Source organism: Lepidochelys kempii, chromosome 10 (assembly GCF_965140265.1).
Source record: "Lepidochelys kempii isolate rLepKem1 chromosome 10, rLepKem1.hap2, whole genome shotgun sequence".
Taxonomy (NCBI): Eukaryota; Metazoa; Chordata; order Testudines; family Cheloniidae; genus Lepidochelys; species Lepidochelys kempii.
This window is the reverse complement of record NC_133265.1, coordinates 58,511,641-58,536,784: the sequence shown is the minus strand read 5'-3', so window position 1 is coordinate 58,536,784 and position 25,144 is coordinate 58,511,641. Positions and strand designations below refer to the sequence as shown.

General features: G+C 41.6%; 1 protein-coding gene across 4 annotated transcripts in view; it reads left to right on the top strand.

Moving 5' to 3' along the window:
• The window catches only part of LIPC (lipase C, hepatic type), a 118,099-nt gene that overhangs the window by 76,838 nt on the left and 16,117 nt on the right, over nt 1-25,144 (top strand). For all 4 annotated transcript variants that reach the window (XM_073303756.1, XM_073303754.1, XM_073303755.1 and 1 more), the window contains 3 exons: nt 17,457-17,644; nt 19,697-19,876; nt 23,056-23,173. In XM_073303756.1, the coding sequence (XP_073159857.1) occupies nt 17,457-17,644; nt 19,697-19,876; nt 23,056-23,173 (486 nt within the window). The remainder of the gene's footprint in view (nt 1-17,456; nt 17,645-19,696; nt 19,877-23,055; nt 23,174-25,144) is intronic.

Here is a 25,144-nt window from a genome sequence, read left to right as displayed (position 1 = left end):
TTTTTCACTGGTTGCAATATCTGCTTCTTAAAATGTGTATTTCCCTTCCACATCGTGCCCTTTTCATATAACCAGTGGGAAACTGCCCTGTTTATTAGCAGCCAAAATCAATGAGGTTATTAGTGACGTCAATAAAGCTCTTGGCATGCTGCTAACCTGTACTCCTCTTTTTTTTGGGCTGATGACTGTTTCTGTAGCCAAAGAGCAAACACGCTCTGGTTGAATCATTCATAAGCACCAAAGCATGTGGGGCGGGAGCATTAGAAGGAGGGTTGTTTGTTTGTTTGTTTTTATAATAAGCTTCCATGGTGACAATGTGGTAGGTTTTAAAACCAGAAATATATTATAACCTTGAAGACATTCCCTGTCAGATTATATCCATTGCCACTGTGTCCACGTAATAACTAGCTACTAGTACTATTAATATTTTTTAATTTATAGGCATTTTTATGGTACTTATCTCCACAGCATCTCAGCTTTCCATAAACTTTAATGAGTTTGCAACACTAATATGAGGCAGAGGCCAAACTAGAGGTTACAGAGAGGTTAACTGACTTGCCCAAAGTCATAATGCAAGCCTGGGGCACAGCTGGGAGAGCCAGGTATCCTGACTCCCTGTCCTGTGCCTTGCCCACAAGTTCATCCTTCCATGTTTGTGAGTGCCACTGAGTCACGTAGATGAAATTGGCCCGAATTTCAGAGGTGTTCAGCACCCTGCAACTGTGGTGGAAGTTGTGGGTGCCTGGTGGAAGGCACCTGAGCAGCTACTATGCGAGGTCTCGCTATATGTTGAAGCTGACTATCCTGGACATCCTGGTCATTGCTAATTAATTTATTTTCCTCCATTATAACCACATTTACTCTGTGCTCCTTGCTCCAGCTTTCAGCACAACACCATAGGGGACTCAGCAACTATGATAGTCAGTCCACTAATTAGGGTGGCTAATTTTGAACATCCAAAAATTGTGAGTAGGGGGCTTGTCCCTAAGACATGCCCCTTGACCAAAGTTTTCACTCCTTCACAGGTGTGCACTAATTATCCCGCTGTCACCAGTCCACTTCTGAAGTGGCTAAATTTCAGTGATATTTTTATATACATCATTTGGGGAGTACACTGTCCTCTTGAGGATGAAAGGCACTAGAGCAATTTTCAAGATACCTTCAGAAGAAAAGTAGGGATCTGTGATATTGCATGCCAAGAGAAACTACCTGGAGCTAACTTGCCTACTCTGATCTTAGAAAACACTTGAGACCTGAGCCTGCATGGTCCTGAGCACACACTAAGGGGTCTGAGTGCCCCCAACTTCCACTAATTTCCAAAGACATTCAGCAACTTGTAAGCCCTTTGCTAGCCTACTTCAAATCTGAACAGCTTCTTTCTTGTTGCTTGGCAGCTGCCCTCTTAATTCAGTGTTTGCTGTTTCCAAGCTGTCAGATCTGATCCTGTTTGGTGATCTCATCCTAACTGTGACTGGGCCCGCCACCTATACCCTCACCTCTTGCTCCATCCGAGACCACTCGGAGACTTCCTTGCTTGGCAGCACCAGCATGTACTTTATTTACAGTGTTAGACTGTCTCCATCAATACATATCAGTGCTTCCATGCCCTTGCACTGTGTTCCCACTTTCTGTCCCTTTCTTTCAAGGAAGGAAAGGTTGAAGTGTCCCTACTCTGAAAACTCCCCTTGACAGGCTCTCCTAGCTGCTGCCACACCATGCCTTCCTCAAGCACTTCCTTCCTGTGCGCCTTTTAAACCATTTTGCTGTTAATGGGCTGATTAGCTCATTAATTTCCTAATCCCAGTTTGACCTGGTAATCAGGCATAGCCCTGATCAATTAGGTCTTTGCTGGGGGAATCTAATTAGTGCTAATACTGACCAGAGTGCTGACTCATGCTCCATCTCGCAGCACTCTGTCACACTCACCTTTAAGATTAGGGGGATTTTCCTGTTGTTTCTGATTCAACATTAGACTCTCCAATTGGATCCCAGCAGGTATCACAAGGAAAAACCTCACACACTCTCCGGAAAGCTAAGAACACACTTTTTCAGGAAATTTGATAAAATCATTCCAGTTTTGGTTTTTCCACATACCAGGAATACACATGTAAAATACCCAGTAAAAATCAACATTGTGTGAGTTTGTCATAGATTTTCTTCATTGAAATCAAACAAACTTCCTTTCAAAACTGAATACAGCTTCAAGCTGCTTACTTCTACTGTACCACATTTGATGGATTATGTAGAGCTAAAGACTTAGTGGCCACAGACCCAGCTCGGTTTCCACAAACCATCCAACAACAACAACAACAACCATTCCAGTTCTAACAATAATTCTAATACTATGCATAGAATTTCAATTGATTGTTCAGTTAATTTATGATAAATCTCTTCTCCCCAACAAAATATCATAAGCAAAGATCAAAGAATTTCAAGAAATTCATTTCTTTTTCACCATTCCTACATTTGTTAACTGGTACGGTGCCTACAAAGAATGACTAATGGCACCTGGTGAATCCAAGCACAGCCTGTACTCCCAACATGGAAATCAATCACAATGAAACCTCAGCCTGACTAGGCAAATTGTGTCCATGAAAAAAAAGTCAAGGTTTTAACCCAAAACGTTTCCTTTATTTTGGGAAATTTGTTGCTCAGGAAAATTGACAGCCCTGGAGACTGCAGTTCTCTAGCCAAAGACCAAGAACAGCATGAGCAGTGGAAGCTTCCTTGTACTGCTCCACAAATAAAGGGGTGAATGGATAGTTCAGTCTTCATGGCCTAATATAGTCAGTTCCTCTATTGAGGTTCACAACAAAATTTCTGGTTAGTGCAAATATTCAGGATGTTTTTAGGTTGTGTACACTGGCCTACTGTGAATTTTTAAATAAGACTTGAAGTTCCATTGTTCATTTTTCCAATTGTTGTATTTGTAGGGGTAGATGAGTAACAGGAGCAGAATTTTCCCATGTTTGTGGTTGCCACTAGGTACCACAGCAATGCAAATAGTAAAATAACAACTATACTGCATTACACTGTTGGAAATTAGTGCAAGCTACCCAGCTCATTGATGGTTATACTCTCCAGTTTCCATACCCTCAAAAAATGGAGTACAGTCTCTTTTCCAGTTTGGCCCATGCAACATTAACATTTGTCAAGAACACTGAAATAGAAGTGTTCTGTCTAAACAGTGACCTTTACAATTTTCTTCAGTCTGATGTCTTAGTATCAAAGCCCAAACATGTGGGCTTTAGAAATTGCCATAACGGAGCAGACCATGTAGCATCCTGTCTCAGAGTAGCCAATAACACACATTTCAGAAGAAGGTGGAGGAAACACCATATCAGAGAATTATACACGTAATAACTTGCATATAAGGGAATAATTCATATACCTAGGAAATTAGTGGCTGGCTTATGCCCTGACGCATGAGGGTGTATATCCCTCAGACATTTTTAACCTCTAATATAACTCTGGATTTTCTGGTTTCCCCCAGCTTCTATCAGTGAATATCTTTTTAAGATGACCTGCAAAGCAGGGCAGGAAATACATGCAGAATAAAGTGTGCCTGCATAATTTTCAGACTAAACCAGTCACTCACTGCTCCTTTATCTTAGGCAAGGTTTTATCTCAACAGACTCCTGCTAAGACATTCTGGTTAAAGGGAGGTTGTTTGTTGTGGGGGGGGGAAATAACTTGACAAAAGGGTGAGGGAGAATGCAAATGAGTAGCCACTGCAAACAAATGACCCGATGATGTGAGGTGCTGAGCACCTGAATCTCCCATTGAAATTAAAGGGACACAATAGTGTAAAGCATCTTGTAGGTTCCAAGTCCAGAGGGGGGGGAGGGATAACTCAGTGGTTTGAGCATTGGCCTGCTAAACCCAGGGTTGTGAGTTCAATCCTTGAATTGGGCCATTTAGGGATGTGAGGCAAAAATTGGGGAGTGGTCCTGCTTTGAGCAGGGGGTTAGACTAGATGACCGCCTGAGGTCCCTTCCAATCCTGATATTCTATGGTTCTATGAATGTCATCTTAGTGTCTGGTTCACACACAGCCTGTAGGTATCTGCAATAGCTTGAGTTTTGTTTCTCACTTTTTGAGAGCATCATTGCTTTAATGGTATTAGAATACAGATTTTTGTGCCTTGAGTTTCCCTTTTCTGTTAAAACTCTTAATCAAGAAGAAAAACAAATGCCACATCAATATGTTATGGCTCTGTTTCTACAGTGTCTTCAGATCTTATACATCATTAGATTCATTGGGCTAAATCCTTAGATCCTGACCAACCCACTGAGGATTCTCCCAGCCTAGCAGCACCTGCTATGTCCTCCACCTTCCCAGATTATCGAACAAGGGGTGCAGCTGACACATCCCTTTGACCCAGAGATCCATGGCTGCTGGAATGCTTTGGAGTGTGAGCCTCTAGTGTAGATTAGAGCGTAGGTCAGGCTGCTGTAACTTGCATTGGGGGATCAAACAACCACAGCATCCAAAGGCACCTTTTCCTCTTTCTTCACCCTCCACTTCATGGTCTTCCATGCTTAACGTAGCTTGGCTGGACTGGAGGATCTTGCCTACGTTGTTTTCATGGATGTAGGTGTAGGATCTCCCCAAATGTGGAATTCTCCCCAAACTATTAACCCTGCCAGAGCAAGGAAAACACAGTGCTAGAGCAACAACGGGTTAAAAGTCCAATATTCTATGAGCCTGTAGTGCTACAAAAAGGCAGCTTTATACCTTTGAAAATGGAGATTTACAGCTTCCAGTGGGACACACATCATTTACTGCTAGCTGCCCAAGTTAATGCACCTTATCATGACTTTTAAAATATAATTTGCTACATCCTCTTCTACAGCTGGGGTCATGGTAACTAAGGTGATCTGGCTTTACAGGGAAAGTGATAGAAAAATCCTAATAAAAACGGTTTTAAACTCCCTAAAATAATTTTTCTGTAATGCAAGTGGTATACAGTATAGAAAATACAGGACAAAGGTGTGGTACAAAGGTTTTTTCAGCACTCATTTTGGACAGCCTGCATAACTCACTAACAGCTTTGCCAATTTTAAGTAATTCATCATCCCCAACTTAAGCTAAAAAAACCTTTATATCACACCACCATAAATCTCTTCCTGTAATATATTATGTGAAAGAACTTTACGGATTAGAGCTGGAGTGCTTGATATCTATAAATTCAGAATAAAAATATTATGACAGGAGATTAATGAAAAAGAAAACACCTAATCAGTGTATAGTATAGAGAATCTACATGAATTCAGTCTAAGGTAAATAAGCAGGAGATGTATTTAACTTGGTCTTAATGGGGCCAAGAACTAAAGAACTAAATGTTCTTTAATTCCAAGTCTTTTTTGCTAAGAAGCTTTCTTTCTGAATACAATGCATGAACAGACATAACCTGCAATGCATACCATTTACAAGAATTTGTTGCAGAAATAACTGCTTTGGATCATCTCTTGTTTATCAGACACCCACTGTAAGAGATGATGGAGAAAATTTAGGACATGCCCAAAATCTTCTGGGCCCTTTGATCTGAAATCAGTGAACACATTAAACTGTTATTTAGATGAACATCCCTAGTGACTTTCAAAGCAAACAGCTACTATGTGCTTCAAAACCAGGACTTCCCGGGCGGCTATTTTTGCCTTACTAATTCTTCCAGATTAAAACAGTAAAAACAAAATAAAGTTTTAAAAATTCAAAGGGTTAGATGAAAGGTAAGGAAAAAACAAAAACAAAACAGGAACACTAGAAAGAAGAGAAGGCAAAACCAGAAAGGCAAGGGGAAAGTACTAGCAAATGAAGGTTCCATGGGAAATATGTATTTCAATATTTTTAGCACCATTTCTACTAAAATCCAATTCTCTTGGAACTGCAACAATTTAATATACTCAGTCACTAAGTTATTTATCTTAGACTGAGACATCTGGCTTTCTGGGAACTTGCAAAGACATCAGCTTAATTCCCTGTAGCTTTACCAGAGGCATAGCTCCGCTCCAGAGCCACCCATCTTCAGTGTCATGCAACAGAGCTATTATAGTGCCAGTGGTTTGGAAGACCTTACATGGTTGTTACTCTGATGGGTGAATTTCACCTCCCTTAAAGAGAAAATTTCACACACTGGAGAACTTCTGTAGAACAATCCAGGCATATTTCTACCTTGTCTTTCTCATAAACATTTTCACTATTTTAGCTAAATTTCAAATACAGGGTCATATTTCACATACTTTATGATCACTCTTCTCCTTCTGCCTAATACTGCGGTGCAGGAGTTACAATGAAATTGTGACATCTCAGCCATTTCCATGGCAAGTTGTCATCAGGCTAGATTGTCACTTCACTGCAAGATCATGCAGAAAGAAAAAGCGGGGATGTGAGGAGGAAGAACACTTCTATTTCTAGCACAGATATCTTTAAACAGAAGTCCAAAAAAAACAGTCACATCCTTTGCAAAACTGTCCTCTTTTTTCAAATTTCACCCTGTCAGTATAGCCCTGCTGTAAAGTGAAATGGGTATGGCAACCATACAGCTATGCAATTTTCTCCCTATCTTTTGCAATATATAAGGAGAAGAGGAGGAAAAGAAAAGAGAAAGAAATCATAATGTTCTGACTTAGTTGGTTATACAAGATATACACACAGTTTGAATCCTCGGATCAAACATCCTACCTCCCACATTTCTTATTTAGAGATGGGTTGTCTATTCATAACAAATAATTCAGCAAACTTAGCCATCTTTTTTCACAAATTGTCCATGAACAAACTTTGATTTTACTAATTTGTTCCTTATTCAAAATTGTTTGACTCAGCTGCTGTGCAGAGACCACTGTAGATCACAGTTACCAATATATTGTCTCATTGTTCATTTCTACTCACCTGTCCATTTATATTCATCCGTTGTCTCTTGTCTTATATTTAGATTGGTGCAGGGAATGTCTTTTTGTTCTGTCTGTATGGCACCTACCACTACGGGGTCCTGGTCTAGGACTAGGGCTCCTAGAAACTATGGTAACAGCAATAGAAACTATGAAAAGCGTATTTCAGCCTTATACATGTTCTTAAAAGCAGGAGGGAAATGAGAGCTCAAGATGGGCATCTGCACACTTTTGGCATGTATCTTGGCTAAAAAATTTAGTCACACATTTTCATACAAATATTTTCAGTAAATATCTCTGTAAAAGGGGAAAATCATTGGGATGAATGTTTGCAGAAAATAAATAAAAAGGGGCACATACAGTAAGAATATATTCACAGTCTGTATTTGAACAAGTGTCCATGAATACTTTTTGCAGTATTTGCCCAGTTCTAAATCTGATCAACTTCAATAAGAATTTATTTCCTGTGGGAATTTTGTTGAAATAAGGAAGGGAGGGAAAGGATAATTACTTCCCTTTTACTTACATCTTTAAATGAATGTGTGTTGAGTTTAACATTTGTGGAACATACTAGTCCTAAGAATTTCTGGCAAGACTTCTTTTTGTTTCCCAGTATTGCTTCAAGTAGAATTAAAGATAGGTGAAATTCATAGGATATTGCTTTCAATTTAACAATCGCTTTCATACAGTAGAATACTGGACAATCCCTCTTGTGCTTGACAAACACTATTTAAGAGTTCAGAAGGTTAAATAGAACAAGTGTGTGTATTTAGGGGGATTAATTCACCCTATTTTATGAAGATGGGGTCTCCTCTAAACCAGTAACTAAACCTACATTGGCTATATTACTGTGATTGACAGCACACTCTACAAGGCAGAAGCATTAAAATCATCAGAACACTCTGACTAGGCAAGCTCACCCTTATGCAGTGGGCCAGCACAAAGCCCATGCACCATATAAATCCCATTTAAGCTCAATTTAAGGGTCCATGCACCCTAGATGAACATACCATGAGGAAAACCATGTTACCCAGTAACTAATGAAAGATGCTTAGCCCTTTCAGGGGTGGCACATCCTCCTAAATTTCTTTATATAAGAATAATCTACACTGTCTCCCTTTCAGAGAGTATAAAGTGGAAGTCAGGAGACATAGGTTCTAATCCAGACTCTGTCTGAGGACTCTCTGCCTCAGTTTCCCCATCTGCTGAGGATAATCACCACTTGACTGTGGTACTGAGAGGACTAACTGATGTTTTTAAATTGCTTCAAGATGAAAGATGCTAAAGTGGTGTAAAGTTGGTATTTATATTAACCAGAAAAGGAAAAAGGGCCTCAAGCTGTTGAGACTCAGGCTCTTTCCATAAGGTTTTGATTTTTAATGAATGTGAAAAAGGGTTGACCAACAACTTCATTGGCTTTTGTGTTTCAGTCTTTGCCCATCTTTTAGACTAACCATTACTGCTGCTACACTTGGCTCCACAGAAAGTAAACATACTTGGAAAAAAAGATTACATCCAAGTTTTACACAACAAAAGGCAGTTTAATAGGGGAAGAGAAAGATTAGGAAGAACAAAGCACAAGCACCAGAAAATAAATGTCTGTTTGGATGGTTTTTGAGCCAACACAGTATTTACAACTAATGAGGGAAGCAATGTGGATTTGGCAAGAGGAGAGACAATTAACATAGCATGTAGAGTAAAGCAGAAGGCGAATCTGTTCATTTCTGTTTCTTGACATACAGGTTATGCTGCTTGTGCTGCTTCCTCTTTGAAAACCTTGAAACAAACACAGTATTATTTGACTCATATGTGAAGATGTAAGGGAGCTGTTCAGAATAGACAACAGCACATGGGAGCTAAACTATCACAGCACTGAGCCTATGTTCACCGTCATCTCTTTAAAGATCTGCTAGAAAGGCTTTTGCTGGTCTTTTTATATTCTCAGAATCATGAAATGCTGTCATCTGAGACACACTTAGGCATTGGCAGTTTGCATCTCTCTTGGTCACCAGCCTGAATACTTACAAGAGAAGACAGTTCTGAATAAACAGCATCAACAGGAGTGTGACTAGGGTATCATAATAAACAGGTGATGAAGATCTCTGATCAATTATTCTTGATATAAGAAACCTTTGCAAGTAGCGTGCACTCATTGATGTTTTAAACCCAGGTCTGGATTAATGCTGGGGCTTTAGGGGCTGCAGCCCAGGGCCTCGGGCTAAGGGGAGCCCCGCAGGCCTGCGGCCCAGATGCAGCCCACTGCTTCTTTCTATCCAGCCCACGGCAAGTCTCTGCACTGCAGGCCAGATATTGGTCCCCGAGCCTCGGCACCCCGCCTTTCCCCCATGGGCATGGAGCTGCAAGTGCCAGCTTGCCGATGTGTCCCAGCAGCCCCTAGGAAAGGAGCCTTCAGGGAATCTCTGCATGCTGCCCCCGCCCCCAGAGCCAGTTCTGCAGGTCCCAAAGCCACTGGGAGCTGCGGGGGTGGGCGCCTGCAGGCACAGACAGCATGTGCTGTACAGAGCGGCCTGGCCCCTCTGTCTAGGGGCCAGACATGCCGGCCACCTCGGGTAGCAGAGCAGTGCGGAGCCAGGGCAGGCAGGGATCCTGCCTTAGCCCTGCTGTGCCACTGCCCAGGAGCCACCCGGGGAAGTGCCTCCCAGCTGGAGCCTGCACCCCTCATCCCCTCCTGCATCCCAATCCCCTGCCCCAGCCCTGAGCCCCTTCCTGCACCCCAACTCCCAGAGGCCCCACAAAATCTAATTGCCCCAGGCCCACAGGAGTTAATCTGTCCTGTTTGAACCACAGATCAAACAAATTGTACTTAATAAAGAAAAGAACAGTTGTGCTTAACCTGAATATTATTTACAGCTGTTTGTTCTACTGACTTGCATCTTCAGTGATATCAGTGTTGGGTATTTCTTCCGATTGTTCTTTCTGTGGAAGGTAGTTAAATAGTTTCTATTCTAATCAAATTTGGAAACCTAGTGAATAGGTCTAAAGTTCTTGCTAACACATGTACGCACATTCCAGTTATCCATTTTTTTTAATATGGCACAAAATATAATGGATTTTGTCTAGAACACAGTAGGGTAGGATAAGGATAAGGATCTTTGCTTAGTGGCTACTAATTGTATCTACAGCCAAAATCTTTGGTCCTTTTTAATGTTGAAAAAAGTTCATTAGATACAGACCACAGACCTGCTAGGTCCAGTACAGATTATATATAACATAGAGCAGATTGTCATATATATCTCACAGACTTATTTCCTGTGTTTCCCTACAGTGTGAAGGGGGGCTTTTTTGTTGTAGGTCTCAGAACGTGCCCTCCCACAGTGGTGCAGCTGAACTCCTGCACAGGGAAAAGTTTGGGGAGGACAGGCTGTTTTTTATTAGCCAATACAAAAATCATTTCTCTGGAATGGAGTAGGTGTTCACCTCCAGGTAGACGTGGGGAGGATTCTAACTTTCAGAGAAAAAATATCCCTCATGCTTCAAAGGTAAAGAATTCACAAAGGGAAACACAAGAGACAGCCACACCCCTTGTCACCCAGACTATGCATTAGTATGCAATTTTTGTACAAAGTAACACACACACACTCTTTTGTATTAACAGTTTCATTGACTGTTCAGGGGAAGCATAGGAATTGGCTCAAAAATCTGCTATATCAGCCTAAATTTAATCACTCTTCAGGCACCATGGACCACTAAGGCCACCAATACAGCCTTGCCTGTATCCCAGCCCATGAAATCCATACATCACCAATTTCAATTTTTGCTTTGTGCCATGATCTTCTTTCCAAGACCCTGCTTGTCTGTGACTTGTATCTCTCAGTCCTGTTATCTCCATGCATAGAATTCTACTTGTTCATGCTAACTGCCCAGGCCTCTTTACTTTCACCAATCGTCTTTCAAATGAACGTCAGTGCACACGTACAGTATTCTAACTGCATAGCAAACACCAGCTGCTGTTTGTCCCTGAGAACCAAGCAGAGAGGATTGCATTGGTTTGACTCCTTCCAGTTCCCAAGACAATGTCACAATCCTTCCTGTTGTGTTTTCCCCCCAAAGGACAAGGAGTAGATAGAACCTGTTGACCAAACCTGGGGAGTGTTGAAAGTTAGAATGTTGGAATGACAAGAAAATGTTGCACGATCTGGAGCCCTGATGTTGACTGCACACAGTAATTTGAGTGCACTTTGGCTGGCCTATCTTACATATATGTCTAGTGCCGTATAAACCATAATAATCTGGAAAGTAAATGGTCATATTGGCCGAATTACTCTCCCATAAGGAAGGGAGGCAGTTCATATTGCTCCTCCTGGGCATGAGCTGCCACTTACCACTGTTTTCTTTCCCCACACACCCTTTCCAGGGGTGGTGGTTTGGTTTTTTCCTGACTTTACTACTAGATTTCCCTACTTTGCTCTGGGCTTCGGCCAGCTCCTTTCTGAGGGGAGAAGAAGGCTCTTTACCACCTCACACTGGCAGTTAGCGGTGGGGGCTTTTCACCTTCAACAGGCTCTCCTCTGGGGAGGGGCACTGAGCTATCAAATTATTTGCGCCACCTGTGTGGTGTGTCCAGGGCGAGTTAACTGAGGTATCAACGGGCCTGAGTTATTACTAGGGCACCAAGCACTGATCATGCGGCAACTGGCTGGACCCTTATTCTGCATTGCATGGCACCAGGAGGGCTTCAGTGTCTGGCGCAGAAAGGAATGCATGAGGAAATAGAAAAGGGGGATTTGAAGTCTTTCTGGTTCTGCTCCTTGGGTGGATTTACAGGAGGGGGCTAGCGGCACCAATTTTTTGATGACTGCTCTGCATTTATAGTGATTTGTTTGCAAACTGCAATGCACTTATTCTGCCAGGTAGTTTGTGGGAGGAGCCACCTGGCTGTTCCTCGCAAGTCACATTATGTCATAGCTAAGGCTAAGATTTTATCTCGGATATTTTTAGTAAAAGTCATGGACAGGTCATGGGCAATAAAAAAAAATTCACGGAAGCCATGACCTGTCCCTTATTTTTACTAAAAATAATGTGACAAAATCGGGATCTGTGGGTCCTTCACACTGCCAGTGGCAGGGCAGCTGGGAGCTCCGGGGGCCCACATTGCGGGTTGGGTGTTGGAGCTCCACCATGGCTGGGAGCTGCGGGGTGCCCCTGCTGCCCGTGTCGACTTGGAGTTCCGGAGGCGGGGCTACCCGCAGCTCCCTGCCCCTGTGGATGGCAGGGGACCCTACAGTTCCCCACAGCTTCAGGCTGAAGTCACAGAGGTCTCTGGAAGTCACAGATTCCGTTAATTCCACGACCTCCGTGACTAAATCATAGGCTTAGTCATAGCTAATACAAGTTGTGGCCATGGCTTTAACCAGGTCTCTGTGTGTGGTGTCTTCCTCACTGAGGGTCCAGTTCACGGCTCTGTGAATAGTTTTCAGACTTCATTATTGCATGCAGTCTTGTTTTAGCCGTGTTGATCCCAGGATATAGGTGAGTGACGTAATATCTTTTATTGAACCAACATCTGTTGGTGAGAGAGACAAGCTTTTGCGCTTATATACACCTGTAGAGCACTCTGTAAACTCAAAAGCTTATCTCTCTCATCAACACTTCTTTAAACTCATTATTACTTAAACTCCGATTTAAGAGTTCCACACAACGTTAACTCTAATTTTCTACATTACATCCTGCCATTTTGTGTGAGCTTCAGCAGATTATGCTTTGAAAGTGTACAGTTTGGGGGTTTTTGACAGGCACTTCAAAGTGAAAAGAGGCTCGTGAATAGGGTTTTAGATAAACAGCAGGAACACTGACAACACTTCCAGCAAGAAAAGCTCTGAAAGATCAATTGGTGAAACTAAAGCACTCAGAAAGAATCCATCTCATTAACCCTTGTTTATTAATGGACAAATATATATATTGTATCTGGGATTGGGGTTGCCTCCATGACCATCCTGGCTAATAACCATTGGTGGACCTATCCTCCATTAACTCAGCTAATTGTTTTTTGAACTCAGTTATAGTTTTGGCCTTCACAACAGATGCAATGAGTTCCACAGGTTGACTGTGAAGAGTTCCATGTTGCGCTCCAGTCCACTAGTCTATGCTATGCCTCCCCATGACCTAGGTCACAAGCTGCTACTCCTCAGTGGCTTGTGCCAAATTTTAAGTATCTACTAATTCTGGGGGCCTCAGTATATGGGTGGCTGATTTTCAGAGGTGCAGAAGGTCAGTGATTCTCACTAGCCATCCAAGCATGGAAGTACTCAGAATTTGAAACTTGGGTCTATGGCTTTATTAACTTGCGTATTTCTATGACAGAATCAAAACATGTGACTCCCGCATTTGGGGAGCCTGGACCTGAATGTTGGAAGCTCCCTGGAAGTGTGGAGGCCACCAGTGCCTGGACCATGGCCCCTCCCCCTGCTCTGCCCTGAGGCCCGCACCCAATCAGCCTCCTCTCCCCAAGGCCCTACCCATGCTCCACCCCCACTCCACCCCAGGCCCTGCTCAGTCCTGTCCCCTGCCTACACCTTTCTGCCCTTCACCCACCGCTTGTACCTCTCTGTCCCTTCCCTGGAGTGGTTCCCCTCGCCTCTCTACCTTTCAAGGGTCCACAGGGAAGCAGCAGAGAGGCAGGCAGCGGGGAACGCAGGGGGAAGTGGTGGACTGGAAGCAGAAAGAGGAGCCATGTGGATGGGGCCACAGGGGAAGAGCGGGACATGGGAGTGGGACCTCAGGGCAGAGCGGTGGTGGCACTCCAAAGGTGGCAGGCTGGCAGCGTGCCTCTAAAGGGAGCTGTGCAGTATCCTGTTTGGGGAGGCTTAGCCTCCCCTGGCCTATTATACCCACTACCCACGATTGAGGGACTCCTTTGTCTCATAACACAGCAGACTCTGTTGGAACTTTTCACCTTTGAGCGTCATGAATAAGTTCCAAACTGGATTTTTAAGTTTTTCCTCCCAGACCTACCACCTAGCCAAAAGCTCACATCACAACCACCACATTCATACAAAAATCCCAATATAGTAATTTATTACTGAGCAACATCAAAAATATATATGTCAATGTATAAAATGCAGAAAGGTAAAGTCCCTCTGTGTAGTAACTAGCAGGAATTCAGAGAGCAAAAGTGTTGAAAGAAAATGTAAGAGGAGAAAAAACAAAGTAAGGGTGTCCATTTTATTTTCTTCACTATATTTTTAAGTGTTCTTCTCATTTACTAAGAATACAATACATTTTATACCTTGGTGTAGGTAATATTCACAGCTCCTTAAAGTGATTCCATGGTTAAGCATATCTGCTTCTTTAAACTGCACCCCTGGTTTGCTGTGGCTTTATCTTTTCCTAATATTGCTCTTCTCTGAAACCAAAGGCCTCGCATACAAATTCAGCAACTCATGACTGTATGCTGTGAAAGAGAAATGATCAAGCTAAGTTCTAAATAGCTATAATGGTCAAATTGATTTTTAAAGAAAAATATGGCATACTGCATTACTGAAGCTGAGTGTTACAACAGTTAGCAAAGGGTTAACACTTCAGCTTTATTAACTTTATCCCCCTTTAAATGGCTGAATTGGATTTTCCTACCTGTGAAACATACTACACTGTCTGGAGTGACTTGCTGTTACAAAAGGGAATATATGGTAATTAATGACAGAAACAGAAAGCAGCTTCTCACTACAGTAATGCAGTTTTGGGAGCTTTACTGCCATGCCAAAGACATCATTAGCTTGACAGCCAATTAAAATATATTATTTGTATCAAATTTTAGATTCCTAAAATGTAATGTCGAATGGGATGCTTATAACAAGATTAACAATGTTACAGTCTGATCTAAAGACAGAGAAATCAGATGTGAATGATGTGCTATGTATTGTGTAATAGAAAACCCCAATATTACATGTGAGTAGTCCCATTGCTATGCATGCTTCCAGAATAAGAGCCAACTCTGTACATTTATCAAAAGCCTCTTGCAATGTATTGAATTGACTCAGTTAATGTCATCAGAACCTGTGGTTACATTTATAACTGGAACATCAGAGATGGATGTATTCTAGAGATAGGACAGTATGTCAAGAAACATGGTTTCTGAAAAATGTCCGTAGGCATAAAAGTCATGAGCATTGATATTCTCAAACATCACTTTAAGAATGCTCACTTTTGGGAGATGAACTACACACAGAAACATTTCTAATACAGTGGTATATTTTGCATGTATTAAGCAGCTTTCATCCAAGAACCTAAAAGTACTTTACTCACTGTGAATCCCATTCCCCTACAAACCAACCCAGATTCTTATCCAGAGGAGCCACCCCCTCTTCAGCCTATCCCAGGACTCAGCTTCTCTTTGAAACCACCCACCCAGAAGGGAGCAGGGATAGAGCATACCAATGGAACCTCAGTCTGTGAAGGGCTCCCCTTTCTTCCTACAAGCACAAGGTCCATCAGCAAAATGCCAAGTCTCATTTACTTCTCTTAGCCTTTATCCCATGCTGGACAGTGGACATAAGCTCTAATGAATGTTTAGTTCCTAGAAATCTCCTAATATTAAACTTCCAATTTGTACCCTTTTTAACCTAACTGGACCTCCACGATGAGATCAAGAAGGCAGAAAATAAATAAATAGTGTAAAATTCCTTCCTGACACCAAAAACATTAGATTGGTAAGACCCACGGCATCCTGATAGCTCACTATACTACAACAACAAGGAGGAAGTACCGGGCAGCTAAAGATGCAAGGGGCCCCCAAATGCACAAGAAGGGTTTAAATTGATGGAAGGGAGATACATCAGGGCCAAATAGCTTCTCAGCTCCACCCTGGTTGGCCAATAGGAGACAGAGAACCCAAGGTAGGAGGGGCCCAGCTATGATATTTCCAGGTATTTGCTCATGATTAGGCCTCAACTAGAGTATTGTGTCCAGTTCTAGGCGCCACATTTCAGGAAAGACATGGACAAATTGGAGAAAGTCCAGAGAAGAGTAACAAAAATAATTAAAGGTCAAGAAAACATGACCTATGAGGGAGGACTGAAAAAAAATTGGTTTAGTCTGGAAAAGAAAAGACTGAGAGGGGACATAATAATAGTTTCCAAGGACATAAAAGGTTGTTACGAGGAGGAGGGAGAAAAATTGTTCTCCTTAACCTCTTAGGATAGGACAAGAAGCAATGGGCTTAAATTGCAGCAAGGGCAGTTTAGGCTGGACATTCGGAAAAACTTCCGAACTGTCAAGGTGGTTAAGCACTCGAATAAATTGCCTAGGGAGGTTGTAGAATTTCTGTCATTGGAGATTTTTTAAGAGCAGGTTAGACAAACATCTGTCAGGGATAGTCTAGATAATGCTTAGTGGTGCAGGAGTTCATCCTTGAGTGCAGGGGACTGGACTAGATGACCTCTTGAGGTCCCTTCCAGTCCTACAATTTTATGATTCATCCCCTGCCTTTCCCTTATGGGAGCTGGTTATCATACCTGCTGATCCAACTAACATCTCTCCTCCCACCACTGGGATGAAGAGCAGGGGAGAATGACATTCTTTGCAAGTCCTTTTAATGAAAAAAAAATTGCACCTGCCTGAAGTGCGTCAGTAGGATCCAGCTGTCCTCTGCTCTTCCTGCAGCTGGGAGAGGAGTTTGCCTGGATCTAAGCATCCCCTGGAACCGTCCTGGTACTAATGCCTAGTGAAGAAGGATGCTTCTTCCCCTTATTAGGAAACATCACAACCAGGAGGGTCACTCCTTCGAGGTCCCATAAGAACCTGAACTTCTTGCCACATATGCAATGATCATGTAATGGAAATATCCTATTGTAAAGTGACACAGAATGTGAAAGGGGCTTTTGAAAATTTTACCCCAAGTCCCATTTTCAAGAGAGACTCAGGCAGTTAGACTCCTAAGTCTCTTTTGAAACTGGTATGGAGGAGCCTAAGTCACCTAGGTGCTTTAAGAATATTCTCCTATAGCTCCTACAAGGGTATGTTATCAGAAAGTACATGTACCACAACCTATACAAGGAATTTTTATCTTGACTTTCTAGAGACAAATCACTTGAGATCCGCTCTAATGGCTTCAGAGGTCACCCAAAACCCTAAACAGAATTATATGCTTGTATTAAATGGCTGCTTTAGCATACTGCTACTTGCTTTGCATCTACTAGCATATATACATTAGTTATATGTCCCCTGCACAGTTACTATGTTATTGGCTATGCATGTAATAATGTTGTAGAGTCACAACAACTGTACCTTATCCTTATGGTAGATATTGTATCATGCACCATAATTATAAGGCCCATATTTCCTGTGTAATTTCAGTTATTGTGAGAGACAGGCTCAAAGCAAACCTCAGATTCAAACAGCATCAAACTTTGAAAAAGGTCAGCTTTTGACCAAGCTTTGCAGCTTATGCCCAGTTATTAACGGATTGTATTACGCAGCATTTCACTCAATAGAAGTGTATTTTTTTTAAATAACTTTATTCCTCCATGTATTTTAAGCTGTACTGCATAAATAGTCTTTGCAGGTTTTGTATTCCTTGTTACTAGGTATGTTATATAAATTTCATTTCAGAGGCACTGGGGTCACAGCATCAGCACATTAGAATAAAGAAAAATCAACACAGCTCAGCAACCAAATTTCGACTCTATACAGACACAACTGAAGAAGGCTGTCTGATTTTGTTTGATCAGTTGGAAACTCTTGACAAATGCAGTTTCAATGCCTCTCTTCCTCTGGTTATGATAGTCCATGGATGGTCGGTATGAACTTCACATTATTTTCTTTTTAATTCAAGATGCATCTGATCTGATCTACTTCCCTTCTTATTATGTTACTACCAAAGTATCTTCCAAGGAAAGGTTAGGAAAAGAATGACTGCATATTTCCTTAGTAGGAAACATATCTTGAAATAGTCCAGAGTCTGTTACTCCCATTGAATTCGGAGACCGAATATCAACCTCTCATAGAGGAGACCTGTGTTAGAGATTATTTTCATATTCCCTGGTTTAAAGCCTGTAGAGTCTGAACAAGTAGCTGAATTAATGTGCTATGTCTCTAAAGGCTCAAGTACTGATTTCATTTCTGTTCTATTTGCTAACAGATACTTCCAGATTGTTATTGAAAAGAAGTGCTCAAAATCTCCCCACATCTCTTTCACACACACCTTGAAGAGAAATTCTCTATAAAACACTTTCAGCTGAAAATGGAGCCTTGAACAGCAATAAATAACCACTGAACTGGTTCCAAGTTAAAAAAAAAAATTAAAAAGCCAGTTCAAAAAGCCGTTCTAGTCTGCAGTGAATTTTGATCAGCTCTTCAGTTTAAAAAAATGTTCATTTAACAGACATTCAAAGCAGAATCTTATAGAAGCCACACTTACTAGCAAAGGTGGACAAAACTGTCTGAGCAAATCTTTTATCACAGAAAACTTTATAGGGCATTGCCCCCAAGCACATGGATGTAATACCTTTTGGCATTAGTAGGAGCTACAGATGAATAGGGATGGAGAATGCACCACTAAAATTATTTCAGTAAAGGACCCCAAACAAATATGTAAGGGAAAAAAAGATAAACAACTCTCTTCCGAATTCCCATTGAGCTTTTTGTAACAAAATGGAAAATGACGATGCAATTTGAAATTGGAAGAGGAATACCATATCAGAAGTTTGGACACAGTGAACCAGGGTTTCAACTTGTTCTGCAACCTGGTTAACAGTTCCAGTTTTGTAAAACTCAAGTGAAGTTCCCCATATCAGGTACAGACATGTAAATTCAAGAGATTTTATTTGGACCCTGTCTACAATGAGGTTGAAATCCTGGCCTCATGGAGGTCAATGGCAAAACTCCCATCAACTTCAGTGGAGCCAACATTTTACTCTGGGTCTTTAACCAAACTGAGGGACCTTATTCAAACACTGTCCTCATTGAGCAAACAACGGGCCTGAGCCTATTCCCACTGAAGTCAGTGACAAAACTTCTTAACTTCAGCATGAGAGGGATCAGGGCCTGAGTTGGAACGCCGTGCTTAAGCCAAATTTAAACATGGATTCTCAAACTCTGTTAGAGGGTCAGTGGAGAAGAGATTTAGAAGCCTGTAAGTGCCCTGGTGAAGGGAATGTATTCAATTAGTTTAACTTAATTCTGACAGCTTTAGCAGTTAGAAAATTTGGCTGTATTAGATTTGATAGAAACTAAGGATTCTTACAATCAAAAAAGCATTAGGAATTTATGACCCATTGAATTGAATGGGACTCCTCAGGCAAATACAGGCTTCATGATCAAACCTTTAAAAAAGAGAGAGAGAGAGAGAGAGAGCGCACGCATGCTCACAACAAGAACAAAAACAGGGCAGGACAGATTTCAAAATGATTGATGGAATCGTCTAGAAAATCAGAAGTCTGGAACTCTAGATGCCCAGCAATCTTTCACCACCACACCTACCCCTTTCCCTGTACCTAGGATTTTTGGAGGGTAGCTGCTGTAAAATGAAATATGAGAAATTACTCAGTTATCCCTAGAAGAGAGAGTAAATACAGTGGCACCTGTTCATTGTCAAGGGCCCATGTCAAAAGGCCCAAAAGTTGAATGCTTTTGATATTGGCTCTTGAGTTTGTTTTATCCTTCTGATCTTACTGCTATATGCAATCATTTTATCGTCATCCTCAGAAGTGATATACAAAACCTGATGACTACTAAATAATCCTCCTTGCTCACATATTCTCGTTTTCATGCAATTAGTTGTCAGGAATTGCATAGGAATGTACTTGGTAAAGAGGTTCTTCCCCCCCTCCCACCCAAACCCTTTTTTACAGGTGGATGGAATGTTAGAAGGGTGGATCTGGAAGATGGTAGCAGCCCTGAAATCTCAGCATAAACAAACAAATGTGATTATTGCAGACTGGCTTACACTTGCTCACCAGCATTACCCTATAGCAGCACAGAATACACGCAATATAGGACAAGAGATAGCAGGTTTCCTGGAATGGCTGGAGGTAAGCGCCCCGAATCAAAATGTGTTTCTTTGAGCAAGAGCTATTTTCTCCTTTTGTTTATGCTTTCACCTTAGTTCGAAGTTATGTTGTTAATGTGCTCTGCTTCACTCACTTACGTTCTTTCATTGCAATGCACAAACAAATTTCTTCCATAAACTTTAAGATGACTTCATAAAAATTTTATTGTGCAAGAGAGAAACAGCAAGTGGCCTTCTGTTTATTAAAACATTTGATATTACTTTAGAGATGTGATCGTTTCATGCTACTGTAATTTTCTTTGTTCTGTTAGCACTTCTGCAGGCAGCTGTTTGTCTGAGTTATAGACCTGTACTGGATAATAAAGCTCAAGTTCAAAACACTTAAACTGACAGTGGTCGGTGGAAGCAGGGGAGGGATGAAAGAGCAACACATTTTCAGAGCCTGGTTTTGCGTGAGCATCACTGGCAAGAAGAATGGGCTTCGCTGGACAGGGGCGGAGGTGTTTTGGCTTCAGTTCCCATCTCTGCCACAGACTTTAAGGGTGATCTTGGACAAGTCTTTGCTTCAGTTCTCCACAGCTGGCACTAAGCACTTTGGTCCCCTCAGGCCCTCCCCAAAGTGGACTCAGCTGCTGTGGAAGCAGCAGCAAGGCCTGAGCTGTGCTAATGTGATGACTCCCAGCATTGGGCACTGCGCCTGGTTTCAGTTAAAGAGGGAGCACCCTCACAGAGACAGACACATGTGCTTCAAAGCTGTCCTAGCTGTGGCAGGCAGCCATGCCAGAGCTGCATTGGTCTGATGGCTACCAGCTACTGCTTTTGCCATGATGGTGATGGAGGAGCGCGATGATGATATTTCAGCGGATGGGGGAGTGAAGATTGACAGAACAAGAGCTACCCCTATAAATCAGGTGCTTTAGGCAGCCCCCTATTTAGCGTGCACACACACACACAGAGAGCTGGTCCAGGATTCCCCATACGTAAAATGGGATAATGCTTCCCTACCTCACAGGGAAAATATGAAGTCACAGGCCACATCTACACGAGAGAGATTTGTTGGCATAGCTGTGTTGGTTGAGGTGTGAAAACACACACACCCACAAGCCTAGCCAACACAGCTGTCCTGGCAAAAACCCCAGTGTAGATGCAACTGTGCTGACAGAAGAGTGCTTCTATTGGCAGAGCTCATGTCATCTGGAGAGGTGGTGTAGCTATGCCACCAGAAAACCTTCTGTCAGCATACACTGCATCTACACTCAGGGTCTCTGCCAGTATAACTGTGCTGGTATAGCCGTATCAGCAAAGTCTGTGTAGTGTAGACCAGCCCACTTCCTTTTAGTCATGGCTATGTCTACACTGAACTTTCTTTTGGGGGGAAAAAGAAGTCTGTAAAGTTGACTGAGAAATTTGTAACAAACGGTAATGAAGAGCAAAGCATCTACCATCGGTGATGGCAGGATGATGAGTCTGGTGGCACCTTAAAGACTAACAGATTTATTTGGGCATAAGCTTTTTTGGGTAAAAAACCCACTTCTTCAGTTGTATGACTCCATGCATCTGAAGTGGGTTTTTTACCCACGAAAGCTTATGCTCAAATAAATCTGTTAGTCTTTAAGGTGCCACCGGACTCCTTGTTGTTTTTGTGGATACAGACTAACACAGCTACCCCCTGATACTTATGGAGAGTGGACACTATACCACAGAGAGCACGAAGATAACGGGTGTCACCCTTCTACTTTGTGAGATTAAAAGTAACCTTTGCTCTTGTTCAAACTGGGTCATGGTGGCAGTGACCTGAAGTGATATTTTGATAGCTGATCTATGTGAAACAAGCGGGTAGACTTAGTGCAATTCCCAGCACATCAGAGACATCACTGACGATCATACTTGCTAGCTGTCTCAGCCGACAAAGCAAGGACTGACTACAGCATGGGGCTGAAGAAGTGATTCTGAGCACATTGCTGTGGCAGCATGGGTGGATTCCTTTATGCTGTGTCCCCCCAAGATTTACACTGGCTGTCACCTTTCACAGCTTTACATTCCATTGAGAGGGAGATTAAATTCACTGGAGAGAAAGTTCATAAAGTAAACAGTGCTAACAAAACACAGTTGTGTTGAAACTAATGAAACAACAACAAAAACTACCCCCAGTCTACTTAGCAATGAGAATTTTCCTTTCCACCCTCCAGAAGTGTATTTCTGATGTGTGTCCAACTGCTTAGAGCCAGATGTGAACACCTGAAATGGCCACAGTGGAGGTATCAAATATTTCAGAGGTGTATGTGTTTTAATTGAAAATACAAAGAAAGCCAATCTTAGAGTTCTTAGTCCAGGCGTTTAGGAGGCATCATTTCTAGTTTAGCAATGTCTGTTAAGAAAACTATTAATTTCAGATTTCCCAGGTGTAATTTCTGAGAATCACCTTTCACAAGAATTTACTGTTTTCCCTCTAAATACTTCTCTCTAGTGGAGATTGAGAAATGTAGCAGAATAACGTGGCTTCCGGTAAAGTCCACCCTGAAAGGTTTGGATATTTCTGTAAGAGACACAAATACCACATTTTTCTTTCCAACTCAGAAAATTCTTGTGCTTCAGAGTGTAAGTGAAAGAGCTAAGATATATGCCGTATTGAGTAGGAAGAGTGATGAGCCCAAGGCCATTCTACTTCAGTGGGCTTGTTTCAGATCAGATACCCAGTTGTACAAATTAGTCCAAGAAATGACACTGATGTATCACTTTACATTTCTGATAAGAAGGCCTGTGATACTTTGCTTGCAATATGCATCAGTGTCTCAGTATGAGGTGACAGGACACTATATGTAAAGGATTGTTTTACCCTGTATTTAACACACATCCAGCAACTGAAAAGCAGAATACTGCAGACACAGATAATACAACACCTGCAACATTTCTAATGAAGATCAGCAAACCCCTGCTATTTCTACCCAGGGCGTACCTGAGCAGAGTATGTGAACAACAGTGTCTAATTGTATGGCAGTTTCCTGAAGTATGCACATGTCCAGTAGAAGTTAAATGAAGTTAAAACCAACAAATGCCTTTTGTGACCTAAGCACCTCATTCGATCATTGGTATCAAAATACAAACTGGCTTGTGTTGTAGCCGATGGGAATTCTTAGACAGCAATTACCAGTTTATTTTTCATTTTTTATGCAACTAAGTCAAACTGCTGATGTCTTCCAGGAATCTGTTCAATTTTCCAGAAGCAATGTTCATCTAATTGGGTACAGCCTAGGAGCTCATGTTTCAGGGTTTGCTGGCAGTTATATTAGTGGCACAAACAAGATTGGAAGAATTACAGGTAAAAAAAATATTTATAATTTTAATAGAACAGCCATCTGGCTTCATTGCTTAAGTGTACTGATACTTAACAGCCTTATGTTACAGCTTACATTAGAACTATAATTTTTTAAAAATGAGCAATCTTATCTTCACTGATTGTGTGAGTGTATAACAGTGATATTTACACTGGATTTTCAAAGGTTTTCTTGTAATTAATTTATTTCAGGAGTCCTATGATGCAGTGTGCTAAATAAATTTACGTTTGTACTGGTCTTCTTTTCTAATATAATTATTCCAAATTTTTACACACACACTGAGGTCCTGATTCTGAAAATACTTAAACACGTAAGCAACTTTGTATGCTTGAATAGTCCCAACGAACTCAATGGAACTATGCAAGTGTGAAAATTTACTCGTATGTGGGATCAAAAACTGAAAGATCTGCAGATATTGTTCTCTGTGGGCGTTTTTTAGTAGTTATATAATTATTGCACATATTCATGTCTTTAAAGGAAGGCCCATTGTTTTGTATAATGTAGTGCTGAACAGGAGGTAAGCCAGACACCCATCATTTGGAACTGGATCCCCAAAACAAATATGTTTAAATCCAATCTTTTGTTCAGGCCCACCACTATGAGGGAGCAAAAAGTAAAGTCTATAGCCTCAAGCTCCATATATGTTACAGTTTGCAGGACATCCACTACAGGTCCTAAGGTGAATCCTAGGGCAAAACTCTTCTGATTATTAGGTCTTATGAGTAAGGCCCTGTGTAAATAAAGATTTCATGGAGGGCATGGAAATCATGAAAATGCCTCCAAACTGTGATCTCTTAAGTATTTGTCCTTGAAACTGATTACATTTACATGTGAAATTCATTCAGTCCTTGAAATTGACTAACATTTGTTGTACAATTCATTCCATCCTCAAAATTGATTAATTTCAGTTGTAAAATTTATTCCCTGCAAACTCTGTGAAATTCAATACTTTGCCATGTCTGCTATGGTGAATTTTCTTTAAAAAAAAAAAAAAAAAGATTTACGCAGGGTCCTACTTATGAACCTTCTTACTTATTTGCCTTCTCCAACCTGATCAAAACCAAAGTCCACACAATATCTAGAGTCCGAACATAAACCCTTCCTGGGGTTTGCCTGTTTAACAAAGGAATAGGAGATAAGATAAAGTTCAACTCATGCCTTTGCCCCAGGCGTGACAGCTGTCAGGATTCCTACCTCAGGCCTGCTCATTCTACACCCTATATTCTCTATTCCTGAAGAACTGCTCCTACCTCCCTTATACCAGGTGTCAAAATAAACCACTGCCTTCAGTGAGCCAGCAGAACTCACTGGATATTGCTGGGAAAGGGTTAACACCTGCTCACAGGGCGGGGTGTCTCAGGCACTGCCAGCCTTCTACAGATCTGTAGGAAGAATACCACAGCGTCCAAATGTATTTTCTCAGTTCACCACATGATTCTTTTTCTTTGACAGAAGCTGTAATAAGTGGTGAAATAAATGGAAGAGAAGCACATTTAGAGTCTGCCAAATGCTTGATATTTAAAGGCAAAGTGCACCCTTCTGAAAATATTTCTCTTAGCTGTAACCACTGTACTTTTTTCTTGGCTGGCCAACGCCTGTGCAAGGGCTCTGACAATAAAAAAATGCAATTGTTGTATTTTTAGAGCTGTGAAATAGTCCATTTTGGACTAGCTGTGCATTGACTGCCGGTTCGTTCTCCTTCTAATGTACATTTTCTTGAAGTTACTCATTTTCTGCAGTGGAATGGTAATTAGAGCCTTGATCCTGCTTCCGCTAAAGTCTCTGACAAAATTCCCATTGACTTTAGTGGTGCAAAAGCAGGCCTCATCAGAAAAGCCATACGAACTCCACTTGCCACAAAGAAGCAGAATTTAGCACTTAAGCTTTTATTTAGGCTTTGGTTGGAAAAAGAAGCAAATTTCTCATTGCAAAAAGTTTATGCTCTAATGGGAACT